Below are 16129 nucleotides of genomic sequence, written 5' to 3' on the forward strand. Positions count from 1 at the left end.
TATCTGTGGCAGAACATAGCAATATAACCTATTCTGAAGGATGAGAGGTAATTCTATAAAAGAATTGTGCATCATTTTGGTTACTTGGTTAAATGAAGCCCTTTTTGCGGAATGCATAAGTGAACTTTTCACTGGCCTTTCCCCATTGTAACGCTTGAATACTAACTGGTTCAAAAAAACGTAAGTAGAGAAATTAACTCTGCTATGCTTATATTCACTAATAGGATGGGACTGGGGATAGCAACGTTTTTGGTATCCACGTGATTAATGGCTATTTGCATAATACGTTTTTGCAAAGACGGTTTGGTGGTCTACCCATCAACACAGGTATCCTGGAAATCCTAACTCACTTAAAGTGTTATCACAATTTTTGTTGTTGTCTACTAGGATGCTTAGGGCCTCCTGCTGTAAATTGGTTTAACTCCTACTCTCATAAATATATCACAATATATTTTTGCTTAACCTCCATCACTTCAAAATGGTGAAAACCTCGCACAATGAAATATATATATATTTGTGTATTCATCTATTGCACACAATATCTTTAGATAGTGGAAAATATAAATGTTTCTAATAAACACTACTCAAAAATTCATAATTTCCAAAAATGCATTACTATAAATCTCAAAACTCAATCTCAACCATAGATAGCAGTCATACCCCTCTCACACACATCTAACATTCGTACACGTTCAAAAGGACCTCCTTTTGTCACCCAGTCAGGAGAGTACATGTAGCTTTCTTCCACGAGACTGAGTCTAAGGCCCTAGATCACACTTAGCAGCAGGACAGGAAACATAAAATGGCAATAACTGTAAGTTATTGTCACTTTATGTTTCTCACTGCTTAGAAAGCAGGGTGGCGACGCTCCTCCGCCATAGTGGAGGAGCGAGCCTCTGATCAGCACTGTTAATAAATATGAATCACATCTGCAAGATCTGGAAATATGTTTCACTGGAGAGGTAAAAGTTTTATATAGGTGGTCTTATTAAATGAAATCATTTTGTAAAGCTATGTCACAAATGATCCATGAAAATGTTTTAAAAAATAACTGCTTCACATTTTTCTGATATTTCAAGCCCCCTACCCAGCAGCAGAATAAATCTCCTTTCTTTTGTATTTGCTGGTCTTGAAGAAGGTTACACTAAAGCATGTATAGTCACCAAAACACGCGTAGACATTTTGGCGCCCGAACAGGGACCCCTCCCCCACCTTACGCGCCGGTTGGTGCGTTGCACGCTCTGTCCCCTGCCATCAGCTAGACGGAAACTACGCGTACCGGCAGGATTTCCTGTATCTCCCTCTGGCCCACGGAGGTGACGAAGATTGCGATCAGTACCCAGACGAGGCGGTAAGGAGTGCGGAGGATCCCGACCAGAGCATAGCCGAAAGAAGCAAGGTCCGAGGTGTCAAGAGGCCCACCAGTTTTCCGAAGTATCCACGTGTCGAGTCGAGTCGAGTCCGGTCCAGTCCAGTCGAGTTTTCCGAGGCCTTCTGTTTTCCGTGCTTCCCGGTGAGTACCGTTGCTGGGAGGTATCTAGACGGGTTTGGGTACACAAGTCCGGTCTGCACTGTTTTAGACAGTGTATCTGTACTGTTTAGCAGTATATCCGATGATTCAGGTTCTTGCACTGTTCTCAGCAGTGTATCTGTGCTGTTTAGCAGTACATCTGGTATAGGGGGTAGATTTATGTGTTCTCAAATGTTTTAATGTCTTAATGTAATTAATGTCGTGGTATGAGTGAGCTGTCTTTAACATATGAGTGACTGTTTTTTAATGTGCATTATTGTGTTCTTGTGTAACTAGTTGTGTCTAGAGTTAAGCAACAAGGATTGAGCATTCAGTACTAAGTAAAGCAAAATGCCGTTTTTTAACAAGTTAAAGCAGATAGGAACTAGGAAAGGGATGCTAGAGGAAGAAATTCCTATCCCCCCTAGGGACACTCCAGGAAACTTCATGTATCATAAGCATGGCATAGATGCCATATTGTATCTAGAATTATGGGCCGAATACACTAAACATCTAGACGAGAGACACAGATGGCCAGTTACTGGAACATGGGATGCCGAGTGCATCATGAAGGTAGAAGAAGCATTATGGAAAAAGAAAGCCAGACAGTCTCAGAAAGACGCCATAGAATTCTGGCGTAAGGAATCACATAAACGTACTGAAAAAGAACTACGTAGAGAGGACAGACTTAAAGAATCAGAAAAAGCCCAAGAAAACGAATTAGTTAATGAAGGGATCCGAGTAAGAACAGAACAAGTAGATTGCATCCGAAATAGCCAAGTAAACGGCATGTATCTTTTGGCCGAGGGTTCACCTGACACCATTTCAGAAATACCGAAAAATCTGCCGCCACCATTGGTTCCAACTAAAGTAACTCACAGGGCCACTAAAGACATATTCCTGAATTCCTATCTAGAGGATGTAGCTCCCGCTTACACCAATCTGCCTGTCCGCGCCCTGCCGAACGACAGGGACGGGGGCGGTAACCCGCCCCAAGATCATATTCCGCCAGTACCACAACAGATTTCTCCTGTTCCCCCTCCTCCGCCACTTCCCACACCTAAAGTTAATATACCGAAACCACTTCTACCTGACCCTACTATAAGACAAACTCCAGTTCAGATACAGACTCCACAGAGAGATAATGCCCGTGCTTCCGTCCCAGGAGGTGCGACGGGGGGTCATCAGACTCCGCCATTAACACACAGATTAAACCTCAGGGATATGCAGAGTCCTCTCACGTTCAAATCACCCCGTCTCGACATACTCAAAGGACAACTTACAGTTTGCAGATATGATCCAGTACCTGGAAAAGACGATAGAATGATGATGGCATCACTACGGTTACGATCTGCTACTGATTTCCTGCTGTTGTTTTCAGGAATGAAAGAGTACCTAGATAGAATATATCAGTTTGTACAGACTGGGAAAGACCCTGACAGCATTAAGGATGCCATGGAGCATCAGAAAGTTGACGTTCAAGGACAGATACTACGTTTTTTCATCAATTGCTTAATAAGAGAACGAGACAGGCCTGAGACAGATCAGGGTGAATTAGATGCACTCAACAGGTGGGGTCAGAATATATCCGAAGGAAGACATGATAAACAGAATTGCATAGCTAGTCTGTACAAGAAAATAAGGAAAACAGTAATAGAAATACACGAAAAAGAGAAAGAAAAAGCTTCCTCCGAGGGGGAAGAAGAATCTGAAGAACCAGAAAAGACTACAGGCACTATAGCATACGTAGGTAAGGGAACTTACCTTAGGAAGGGTATTCGTCCGGAAAGCAAGAGAGCTTTTCTCTCTGCCTTAACGAACCCGAATTCTCCTGAACATCAGTTCCAGGAGACTGATAAAAGGCTTCGAGAACGAATGGGGTACCATGTACTCAATTCTATGGATGAACAAGAACTAGCCCGATCAGCCATATTATGGACTGACAATCCTGATATATACAATGATGATACCGTAGCACAGACATACCTGAACCTTTCCCCAGACGAGCAGAAATTAGCAGGGGTATACATGATTCAGCACCTCCTCACTAAATACAGAAATCAACATTCTGATCCAGGTCCCTTACACGATATATTAGAAGCACTACTCATGGATAGATGGAGAGGTTTAAGCACCAAATTAATTCAAATAATTTTAGAACAACGACACAGATATAATACTTTTGTAAACTCTGAATATGTTCCCGCCCCACCCCCAGAAAGAAAAATGTATCATATGGAACGTGTGCATGGCATTGAAAGTCAGAACCCCTTACGAGAAGTGCATCCAGTTATGGGTGAGGATCATAACTTGAAACGTGTGTATGTACACACTCCTCTGACTAAGTTAGAACTGTTAGAAATGAAGAAACTAGTCCCGTGCCATGATAAAGACCCTGCAGGTTTTCACAGAGAGCTTAAAGACATGTTACTGATGGGGGATTATACGTACGAAGATATCACGAAAATGTTAAAGGTACTGCTGCCCACGGGCATCTACGAGAAACTCAAGGAAAAAGAATGGGAGGTGGGAGAGAAAAAGATTGTATGGACAGAAATAGAAGACGAAGAGAACAAACGTGTCCCCGGGGTAGGCCTTGGGGAGAAAACTAAAGCATTACCAGGTTTGATAGTACAGGTTCTGCCAAGATTATTGACAACTAGAAAAGAAGACTGGGATGCAATCTCAGCATGTAAACAGAATCCCGATGAAGATACTAGTGACTTCTATTCAAGATTCGAGAAATGTTTCATTATTAATAGTGGTCTTAAACCAAGTAGCGAGTCGTACCCGCATCTTTTTGTATCCAAGTTAGTCGAAAATTCCCTGTTAGCAGTTAAAAACCGTGTATACAAGGTCGAGAGTACATGGCAAGCCAATACGCCATCACAGATGTTACAAATGTTACAATACCATCAGAACAGAATTAGAGAAGAGCAGGATCAGGAACAGAAACGTATGAAAGACACGAAAATGAAAATGCTAGTAGCCCAGTCGGTCTCAACAGACGGCCACAGAAAGGGTACGACTCAGACAGGTCACGCCGCAGCTCCCGTTAAAGGGACATGTAATTATTGCAAGCAGCCAGGACACTACGTACATAAATGCCCAGTTCTGAAACATAACATAGCGACAGGTAAAACTAAAGAAAGACCGCATCCGCCTAGACAAGACCATAACCAGCACCAGTCTTCACAGAATACACAGCCCATGCAGAATACACAGCTTACGCATGCTTCAGCACATACAGCACAGACAGTAGCGGTATCACAGCCACAGCCCATTGCCGCAACTCAGCAAGTTTCACAACAGATGTACCAGTATGCCCAGTCCGCTTACCTCGATTAATCACGATATACATGAAACAGCCTAGAGAGGGAAGGTGGCTTGCCTCTTATTGAGATTCCTGTAGATCAAGAGGGTCCTTATGTACATAGTCAAGTATTGGGAAAAGACAGAAAGTTTTTAATTGACACAGGGGCAAGTCGCACAACAATCAGTCATGATGAAGTCCCAGGGGCTCCCCTCTCAGGCTCACAGAATGTTTCCCTTGGTTTTTCAGGACAGCCAATTGTAAATGAGGTATCGAAACCAGTTCCCCTGGCTGTGGGTCCATTATCACGTGTTACAGACCTGTTACTGACGAAGTCTTGTCCAGAAAATCTGTTAGGAATAAAGACACTGAAGGCTCTAGGAGCCGTGATTTGCTGTTCCCCGGAGGGAGTCAGACTCTTTCTGCGGGATTTCAAGGGTCATTATATGTTACGTGAGTTTGATGTCAGATTGAAAAATGTACCAGATCACTTGTGGGCAAAAGGCCCAACTGATGTAGGTTGTATGCACATTACACCATACCGTGTTACACTCAAAGCAGGTGTAGTTTTACCCAGAATCAGACAATACAAGTTACCACCCGATGCTGTAGTGGCTTTACTGAAAATCATTGAAGAGCTCATAGCCCAAGGAGTGGTCGTAGAGACCGACTCCAATATCTGCAATTCACCTATCATTCCGATTCTTAAACGTACTGATCCCAATGCACCGCCAGTATATCGGCTGGTGATTGATTTAAGAGAACTGAATAAATGCATTATTCCACAGTACCCTGTGGTTCCTGACATCTCATCCCTATTGACTGCTATTGATTCAGAAGCAACGTTCTTTACTGTAATTGACCTCAAGAACGCCTTCTTCAGTGTACCTATTGATCCAGAGAGCCAATATCTCTTCGGATTCAGTTTAAATGGACGAAGTTTCAAATTTTCACGCGCACCTCAAGGATTCACAGAAAGCCCCAGCATCTATAGCCAAGCACTGAAAAGACAACTTGATTGTATCACAATGCCAGTTAACACCGCTTTACTGCAATACGTCGATGATCTGCTGATCACCGCACGAAGTGAGCCCGAATGTGAACAAGCATCACTGACAGTTTTACATTTTCTGGCTGACAAAGGACACAAGGTGTCTCCTTCGAAGCTACAATTCTGTGTTCAGCAAGTGGTGTACCTTGGGCACTTGCTGTCCAAAGTGGGGAGACAGCTCACTCCCGATCGCATTCAGTTAATTGTAAATATGCCGCAACCACAGACACAAAAGGAAGTGCGGGCCTTTATAGGCCTCACCTCGTACTGCAGACAATGGATTCCCCAGTATGCATTTCTAGCTAAACCACTCATTCAGTTAACAACGCAGGAGGCAGCGACTTCGACTGTCCTCCCTTGGACTCAGGAACATACACAGGCTTTTGAAGAATTAAAGAAAGCTTTATGCCAAGCACCAGTTCTAGCGACACCATGTTACAGCAAACCTTTTACACTTTTTGTCACAGAACGTGAGGGTACAGCATTGTCTGTCCTCACTCAAGATCAAGCAGGTTCACATAAGCCTTGCGCTTATTTTTCTAGTACATTGGATTCAGTAGCTCAGGCACTCCCTGCGTGCTTGAAGTCAGTAGCAGCAACAGCATTAGCAATCAGACAAAGCGATTCAATTGTTTTAGGACATCCATTAACAGTTCAAGTTCCACATTCTGTAGAGGTTCTTTTAAACAGAACCCAGACTCAACACTTGACTATAGCACGACTGACAGGTTATGAATTAACATTATTCCAGCCACACGTAGAAATAAGACGCTGTAGCATTCTGAACCCCGCAACATTGTTACCCACAATTATGACAGATCCAACCCCGCATGATTGCATAGAGATCATCAATACAGTAACAAAACCTCGACGAGACCTAACAGATGTCCCACTGACAAATCCAGACCTGACACTTTATGTGGACGGTTCATGCATGAGAACAAGTACAGGAGAATTAGTGGCCGCATATGCAGTGACCACTGAAACTGAAGTTAAAGAAACACATCGTATTGACACACTGTCTGCTCAAGCGGCGGAGCTCATCGCTCTGACCCGAGCTTGTATTCTAGCCAAGAACAGAAATGTTAATATATACACTGATTCCCGTTATGCATTCGGAGTTGTACACGACTTCGGAGTCCTCTGGCAAGAACGAGGTTTCTTGACCTCTCATGGTGCCAAGATCCAGCACGGTCCCCTCATTCAAGCACTGTTAGAAGCAATACATTTGCCCTCGGGCATATCAGTCATGAAGTGTAAAGCACATACTAAAGTTACAGATTCTGTTTCCCAGGGTAACGACCTGGCAGACCAGACAGCAAAACATACAGCATTGACTCACACCCAGACTACTGATGTGACAAAGACAATAGTACCAACTCAGTGTATGTCAGTCAGGGATCCCACCCTAGACGTAATCGATATCCAGACACATGCTACTCCAGATGAAATAAAGAAATGGATTGAACTAGGAGGGATCCAGACAGATCAAGGATGGGTCACAAAGGGAAAATCTACATGGTTTCTCCCCGACTCAATGGTCCAAAGCATGATAAATACAGCACATAGTCCTGCACATCTAGGAGAGAAAGCTATGGTAGACAGTTTACAGAATCTCTGGTACAACAAACACTTACGAGCAGCAGCAAAACAGAAAGTGCGTACTTGCATGATCTGTTGTCAGTTCAATCCAGGTAAAAGCGTTCCTGTAGAGCAAGGTGGATTTCATCCTCCCGATCACCCTTTTGAAGTCCTCCAGATGGATTATATCCAGATGGATCGTTGTCGAGGATTCAAATATGTCCTCGTAGTTGTTTGTGCACTTTCCCGTTGGACAGAAGCTTACCCAGTCTCAGATTACACTGCCCCGACCACTGCCAAGCAGCTGGTTCGAGAATTCGTCCCACGATACGGCTTGCCTCGTGTCGTGTACTCAGATAACGGACAGCCATTCTCATCCGAGTTAATGAAACAAGTTTCCCTTCTGCTAGGATATCAGTGGAGGTTCCATTGTGTCCGACACCCCGAAGCCGCAGGCCTTGTAGAGAGGCATAACCAGACCCTTAAGAACCGTCTTGCCAAAATATGTCAGGAGAAAGGGGTCGACTGGATAGTCGCCCTGCCAGTTGCACTGTTCTATATGAGAATGGTTGCCCATTCGAGATCAGGGCTATCTCCGTACGAAGTGGTCTTTGGCAGACCACCGAATATGTGGGGGACGCCCATTCCTAAGAAAATTACCGATGTTGATTGTAACATGTTGACAGATTACCTTGCCTCCTTGATGTCTGCACTCCAATCATGTCGTTCACAGGTTGCTGCAGCCTTTCCTGACAACACTGATGTAAAGCCGCATGATGTCCGTCCGGGGGACCTGGTTCTAGTGAGGAACTTCGACAGGAAAAGCCCGTTGGAGCCCCGCTGGAAAGCACCGAAGATCGTCCTTCTTACTACCAGGACTGCAGTGAAGTTGGAGGGCAGAAAGGGGTGGGTCCATACGAGTCATATTAAACTTTGCAACGAACTGAAACCAGACCCTGACTTGTCCACCGCCACCAAAGACTGTATTAAACTTAGTGACTTTAAAATACCAGAACGAGAGAAAACTCCCCAAGAAGAGTACAGATTGAAGCTCCGATCTAGCAAGTCAGACAGTTTAATTGTTTAAGTCCTCCCCTAGGTGAATCGGTTAAATAGTTTCTGACATGTACCCCCTAGATCGAGATAGAGAGAGAGAGAGACAATTCAAGAAACGTACATACTGCAAATCACTGCGTAGTCACTGTATAGTGACATTGTTAATAATGTTTTTTCTAAGTATTCTAATTATTGTCGCAAGTATACTGCTTCCTATTTATTGGCCTATTTACAAGCATGAACAATCTGCTTACAATGTTTCTGCTGAACATTCTTTTAGTGAGTTACCTCCACATGAACTTTCTTACAGGCTTGCGCTGCGCAACAACACATTCATTAGTATGCTACATCATTCCCATCAGACTAACAACGCTACAAACTGCTGGATATGTGGCCGACTCCCTCCCTACCAGAATTACAAGGGAGCTCTGCCCCTTTTTCCGTACCCGTTCACTCACAACGGTTCCTGTGGTGCATGGTTTAAAATAATTAATTCCTTAGATCCTGATATTGCTGTTTTCGATGGGAGCTGGGTTTGGGGAAACCTGAACTTAGTTCTGCTCAACGTCTGCTACCGTGACAAGGAGGGACTCCCCATTAGAATAGGAACTGATCTAGAAAATGAAGTATATGGATTAGGAAATTACACAATTAGCATTATGATTCTTACTGTTGAATCCGAAGCTGCACCAGTTCTGCCCGCTATGTCAGTATTACCAGTCACTGGTGAATTATGTGTGAGCAAGAAAGGTTCCATACACTTAGGTCATAGTAAATGTGCTACTGTGGTCGAATTCAGTGATCATGGTAAATCGTCCTTCAAAGCTACCCGTCATTCTTATTTTGTTTGTGGTCATACCGCATACATACGTTTACCTCCAGATTGGGATGGTACCTGTTATATTGCATTCCTTCTGCCCCCTGTTTTCCTAGCCCCTCCCGATTATCACAGAAATACAATTCTAGTAAAGAATAGACTCAGAAGAAATCTCCCGATTGTCGACTATACTGAAACGGCAGGGGAACAATACACAGATTTCAATAAAGGATTCTTTTTCTTCATAGGCCCCGTCCAAAACAGTAAATTAATACGTAGATTAACTAGAACACTTGAAGCAGTAGTACACGAAACTGCCTCCGCTCTAGGTAACGTAACAGAGGAACAGTCTGCTATACGGATTGTTGTCCTTCAGAATCGTCTTGTTATTGACGTCATCTTGGCAGATAGAGGTGGAGCCTGTAAGGTCATCGGGTCAAGTTGCTGTGTTTTCATTCCAGAAAACGCGCCATCTGTATACAAAGCTATTACACGTCTTCATAAGATTGCAAGTTTGATACATCAGAATCCAGGCACCTGGACTTGGTCCGGTTGGTTCTGGACAACGTTATACGCTTGGGGATGGAAGATCCTATCCTTCCTAGGCATTGGCCTTGTCATAGTATTCAGTTGTTGCCTGTGCCTACAGTGTGGGCCAGCGATATGTGGACTGTGCGCCACATCATGCATTGAACATTCCAGTTTTCTCTCAAACAGTCAAAGAAAGAAAGATGAGCAAATAATGTTACAAGAACAGACTGATCGATTCATGAGGATCGATATATCATGAAGGGTCCGTAGGGAACAAGGAGGGAATGAGGAAATATAAATTTTTGGTCAAGTTATGTTCCCTAGCGTGTACCCCACCGACTCCATGTACGAGGTTAAAGTGCATGTAACTTCCCTCCTGTGCCAGCTATGAAGACGCAAATACATTTGCGTCCAACGTTAACATGTCCTCTTTCATACCCGCCATGAATGGGTTGAATAGTCCGTTCCTAAGTGTGCCTTGCCAACGTCTTTTTGTGGTGTACTTTACACGTTTTTCAGCTCTGGCAAAGTAGGCCCTGAATTTCTGCCATCGAGCCTTTTCTGCCTTCTGACTCTGAAAGCATCAGCCCAGGCTGCCCCCGTACCCGTGAACTCTGCCTTACTTCTAGCGCGGCCCTCTGTGCTCAGCTCAGCCTGCTGTCTGCCAAGACTGAATTCAACCTTCGAGTTATCTGTTTCCCTTTCCGAAGACGCATTCCTGCCTACTAGTTTCAGCAAACATTCCCCCAGCTGTAGAGCAAAAGGGCCTGGCCGTCCTGTCTCCGTGCAAGTAATTCATAGCCTCTGTTACCATGCTACCATGGAAGGCCCATGCCCCCACGCTTCCCATGCAGACACTCAGGCGCTTATACACGCACTCACAGTCAGTATAGAGTAGCTTCTGCCTCAGAGACCTTTCCGTCCAGATAGTCCAGTTCCTAAACATCAGATATCAGATATGATAGAAGTACAAGTTGATCTGACATGCCAGACTTCTGTCTCTTTCCGCTAGTTGAAATGTCAAGTCCCCCTGCACCCTTCAGTCTCACGTCAATCATACGTCATGTAGCTGCGCGCGCATCCAAGCCTCCAATTTCTGCTGACATTGCAACATTTCAGTTTAGTGCCACCCACATGTGACACCTACTTGTGACGTTTCCTGAACACACCTCCAGTTACGCCTAGTCCACGCCTTCTGATTACGCACTAGTAACACGTGGATGTTGTTATCTTGTCTTCTCTCAGCTGTTACGCCTACTATATTGCTTTCCATGATGTAAAATAAGTATATAAGCTATGTATTGTCAATAAATTATGGCTCTATCCCTTCCTGGACCCTGTGTGGTTGCAGGAACATGATATCCTGTTCCGGAACAATTCCTTTTTGAGGAATAAAACCCCTTAGAACTATAACACCACGGACTCCGATTCTTTTTTTCCGATTGAGTTATTATTGATTAAGTACTTACCTGCATAGAAATTAAGATGGTAAATTAAATATTTACAACAATAACTTACAGTTATTGCCATTTTATGTTTCCTGTCCTGCTGCTAAGTGGCAGGTGTATGGTTGGGGCTGCTTGGCTTTTCGAGCAGGGCAGGGGCAGAGTGGTTTGCTCACTCCTGACTGCGCAAGGACTGTTTGGTCAGCCCTCTTGGGCCGCCCAAAAACGTCAGGCGAACTCCCCTGTTCTTGGAGAACATGCTCATCCGTACAGGCCCTGGCTGAACGCCATGTCACAGCACTCAGACCAATTACAACACTCTATTGGAGCATTGTGATTGGCTTTGGGAGAGAGCCTGGCTGCCTGCTTCCTGTTCCTGTCGGAAGAAGGAGAGCAGGAAAGCAGGAACACAGAAGATGCGGAACGCGGCCTCGATGTAAGTTTAATTTTTTAAATATTCGATCTCTCCTCCCCCTCTCGCATGACACCTGATTCCCCCACCCTGCGATCTCTCCCACACCCAGTGACCACCCCCTCACCCGCGAGCTATGCCGTCTGCGACTGCTATCCATTGTGAAGTGTTACAAAGTATGATTGCCAATGTTCAATTATACCTATACCTTTCCGTGCATATAAACAGTGGCCATGGATGCATGACCTTGTGTGAGCTGTGACATTGACCATGCGTACCATGCTTATTGTGAAACCTTTCAGACACTAAACTGCAGATTTCTCGCAGTGTATAATAAGCTAGTGAGTAGTAAAAGTTTACCCACGTTGTCTAATTGCATTGCAAATGTGTTATACATATGAGTCTTGCTTTTATACTTTCATGGTGCTCCAATTAATTCCTTTGCTCTGCTCAGGTACACATCCAATGAGTATAGGCATAGGCAAGTATGTACACTGCAGTGTTTCCCAAGTTGTGGGTCACAACTCACTAGTGGGTTGGGGGTTGATTTTTGGTGAGTCGCCAAAGTCAAAGCAATAAATAAAGATGCTTTTAAATTCTATATTGATCTTTCACATTTGCTGCGCTTCAAAGACAGAGGTGAAATGTCAGGCTATGTCTTCTAACAAATTGCTGCTTATTTTTTTTTTACTTGGGGACTGGTGTTTACAAATTCCTCTAACTTCGCATTCAGATAAGAACAGTTAAGTGAATTATGTGACAATATTGCTGGGGTACATAGAGTGTGAAAGGAAAAGATGTAACATGCCATTTTTCCATAACATACAACAAAAGGTAAATACCCAGAAATTAACTGCACACGTTCAGCAGTTAGGAAAACAAAAACAAAACCCATTTTTTTGTAATTCTGAAGTTTTAGGTTCCCAAAATATCAAGACACTTTACTCTGTGATGCACAAATAAATATTAATTGTAACCCAGTTCCACACATTGTCATTTGTGTGCAATGCAGTTTTATCAGTTAACATGTATGTCTCTTTAATTTTAGTGGCCATTTCAATTGAACATGTGCTGCCTGTAAATGACGCTTTAGTTACATTAAAAACTCTCCCTCCTCAGGTCTAATAAAGTTAGGTGGGTCGTGACAGTTAGTTGTACTGAAAAATGGGTCGTGGCTGTAAAAAGTATGGAAATCACTGATGTGCAAGGCTACGCCTATATAATTGGAGCCACATATAATGACTAGTAACTATAAAAATAAAGTAGTTCTACCTCAGTTTTAACTAAAATTGTCTAAAAAAAGCTTCCATTTATTGAAAATTCCAAAGACATCAAATATTGAATTGCTTCTGATCCTAGTAGTGCTGTGTATATAGAAAAAAGGTCAACAACCACATCTCAGAGGATCTGCAAATATGCCCACGTTAGTCAAAGTGTACATTTGCCCTATCTAAAGCATATAATATATCTTCCGATAGATTATGTTAGTGCTTCCTCCAAGTACCTGTTTGACGCATCTATATATGCTCTCATCTTAACATAAGGCCATATATCGCGGGTTTGACCATCTGATACATTAGATCCTAAATCCATGCATCAGGTGGTTCCTTTTAGCACCAGACATTATCCAGGTGAATCTCTCTAAGCCAGCTCCAGACTGTAACTTTATCAAGTGTCAACCACTATAGTGATGCTTTCCAATTATATTTGTACAAACACCAAACTAGCAAATACATGCAACAAATATCAGAAAAGACTGCATTCCTCTCTAAATATTATGAACATACTCATTATTATTAATTATTACTAAATACCAACTAAATGTGATACATCGTATTGTGCCACGGACTCCATACCAACCACACTGGACAAACAAATGGGCAAAAGTGCATCTACCGGATTCCCCTTATGTACCACCAGATCATGCGGAATAACCCCATCTATAAAGATCTGGTGAATAAACTTGGAATTTTCTAATAATCCCGGAAGAGTTTTACTCATAATAGACTGAAAGACAGCACGTCAATGATGATTACATCTTCTCAGTAAGGGAACCAAAAGCGTTTGAAGATCCTCTGAATAACTGGTTGAAACGCAGCTGCCATTGTGGAAAGGTCTACCGACCTATTAAGTTCTACAAAAGCAATTTAACCCACATGAAAAAATTTCTCTTATACAATATATATTTTTACAGCCAATCAATGATTTTCAAAGAAGGTTACATTTTAAAGTTCATATTCTATCTCCTAATGCTGCCTCCCCACACAAGCGTTGTATTCACTTTGGTAACACAGGCATTATGTGGCTGCCATGCTCTGCTGTCTCTAAGATATGCAAGGTTCCTTAAACTTTAATTGTAACAATATTATAGGGACACCAAGTCCTTAAAATGGGGATGATCAACTCTTCTCAAGACCTCCCTGCCAGGGATCTTATCAGCTGTGGAAATAATAATGCTATACATGAATCCTTTCTCTACTTTCCTAAGTGGGAGATCATCACATATTATTGTGGATATCAAATAAAGAAGCCCTAGTGACTCTGAACAGAATAATCTCTTTTGAAATAATTATGTGTTACAAGGTCAAAATGTTGTCTTGAAATTTAGAGGGACATTGCATTCAAAGTCAGATCCCTAAATTACCAGAGTCATCTGTAAAGTACATCAGATAAAAATATCAATTTGGTTAGACCATCCAGATAAATCTGCTAGTGAAGAGGAGGTATTGAACCACTTCCCTAGTCTTCCAAAAATAAAAGAGCCATCCTGCTCCCCAACTCTTGATGTATCTCTACCATAGGTCAAGTTGATTCCCAAATGATTTTCTACTTCAGACTTTTTCTAAAAGATTTTAAGGTAAATGTCCAAAAGGTCTCTCTCTCCCTGAGTTTCTCTACACTTATATTCCAACCTCCTTTGTTTATCTCAAGGACCAGCCACGTTAAATCTATTTCTCTATGGCCATAGAAAATACAGTAGCGTACAAGAGGAGCCTGTAATTTATTTTGGACATACTGATGATTTCTGTTCCACAAATCTGATACAAAATTCCCTACCTGTTTCTACTGCTCTACCACACCTGCATTTTCTCTGTCTCATTTAGGGTGAAGTTTCTGACTGAGACCGGTATGTTACGAGGCAGGAAACTGCAGTTATGTTCCTGATGAACTTTTTGTTGAAAAGCTGCCCTCTCTCCACACAGTGGGGGTCTTTGATTCGGCAAATCGTCTGCCTCAAGGACAGTGGAGACACATCCTTCATTGCCCCTAAAGACAGGCAGGCCATCTTCTGAAGTCTAAATGACCTCCTTTAATTCTTGGGTGGAAAAAGTGCTACTTATGTCTGTTTTAAAAATGAAATTCACAAGACGGTCATCAATGGTTCTCCATCACTTTTATCTGTACCCTTTAGTTTGTAAATCATTTAAAAGAGTGCCAGGACTGAGTGTTTATGTCAAATTGTTGCCTGCTCAAAAACTCAAAGGCGCAAAAAAAGAATTGGTACATTTTATACAAAAGCTAAATCTGACAAACCTTATAAATTAAGTTTTAACTATATGATTATGTAAAAAAAAACCAGTATCTTTTTTCTACCAATCAGAGATGTTTCCTAAATTAGCAATAAGTGCACAGATATTTTCCATTCAATATTATTTAATGTTATTTGTCATTTTAGCCTTGATAGTGGCACTCCATTTACTCCATCTGCCTAAACTGACCACCACGTCTTTCCCTTATTCACTCTCGCCCTGTGCAGTTAGTCTCTTACCATGTAGAGTCATGGATAGTGTCTTTCTCATGTTATTGTCTAGCATTGCTTCTTAGTTGTTCCTTTTCTTTTCTTTCATATTTTACATTACTTGAAAGATGTCTCATTGTGGCTACATTTAGCTCCACATCAGCCTATCCTTTTATTCTATGGCGGTTCCTTCACCTCTTCTATAGTATTGCATCTTCTTTCTTAACAGTTGCCCTTCCGGTTTCACCTTTTAGCATGAAAGTAATAGAAATATTTCTCATCTCCTTACAGTTGCTTGGAGTGTGTCCTCAGCGGCTGTGTCTGGTGTAAAAGGGAGTCAATTTGCCGATCACCAGCAGCATCCTGCACCCCTCAGAATGATGCTGCAGATCAGGTAGGGCGTGCTACTTTTACCATGACAGATTTTCATCCACCTTTCTTTTGTGCACATTTTGACTGAAGATTTGTTGTGTCTGTTTTCAGTTTTATTGCACCGGGATCAGCTCAGGCCGGTCAAATACATCCAGTGCTCCAAAGAGAGGACATGCACCTGGAACCCAGGTAAGCTAATAGTCTACAATTTAAATTGCTATATTTTCACTCGTTATTTTTATCAATTGACTTATTGGTCATGGCATTTCATTTTCCTAATTACTCTAACAAGTTTTTTAAAA

The 16129-nt window shown here is 42.5% G+C and overlaps 1 protein-coding gene across 1 annotated transcript in view; it reads left to right on the forward strand.

Annotated features, from left to right (window-relative positions):
- PLXNC1 (plexin C1) overlaps window positions 1-16129 on the forward strand; it is a 456593-nt gene that overhangs the window by 228081 nt on the left and 212383 nt on the right. The window contains exons 8-9 of the mRNA XM_086919059.1: window positions 15747-15849; window positions 15939-16016. Coding sequence (XP_086775185.1) covers window positions 15747-15849; window positions 15939-16016 — 181 coding nt within the window. The remainder of the gene's footprint in view (window positions 1-15746; window positions 15850-15938; window positions 16017-16129) is intronic.

This window comes from Lissotriton vulgaris, chromosome 1_1 (assembly GCF_964263255.1).
Source record: "Lissotriton vulgaris chromosome 1_1, aLisVul1.2, whole genome shotgun sequence".
NCBI lineage: Eukaryota > Metazoa > Chordata > Amphibia > Caudata > Salamandridae > Lissotriton > Lissotriton vulgaris.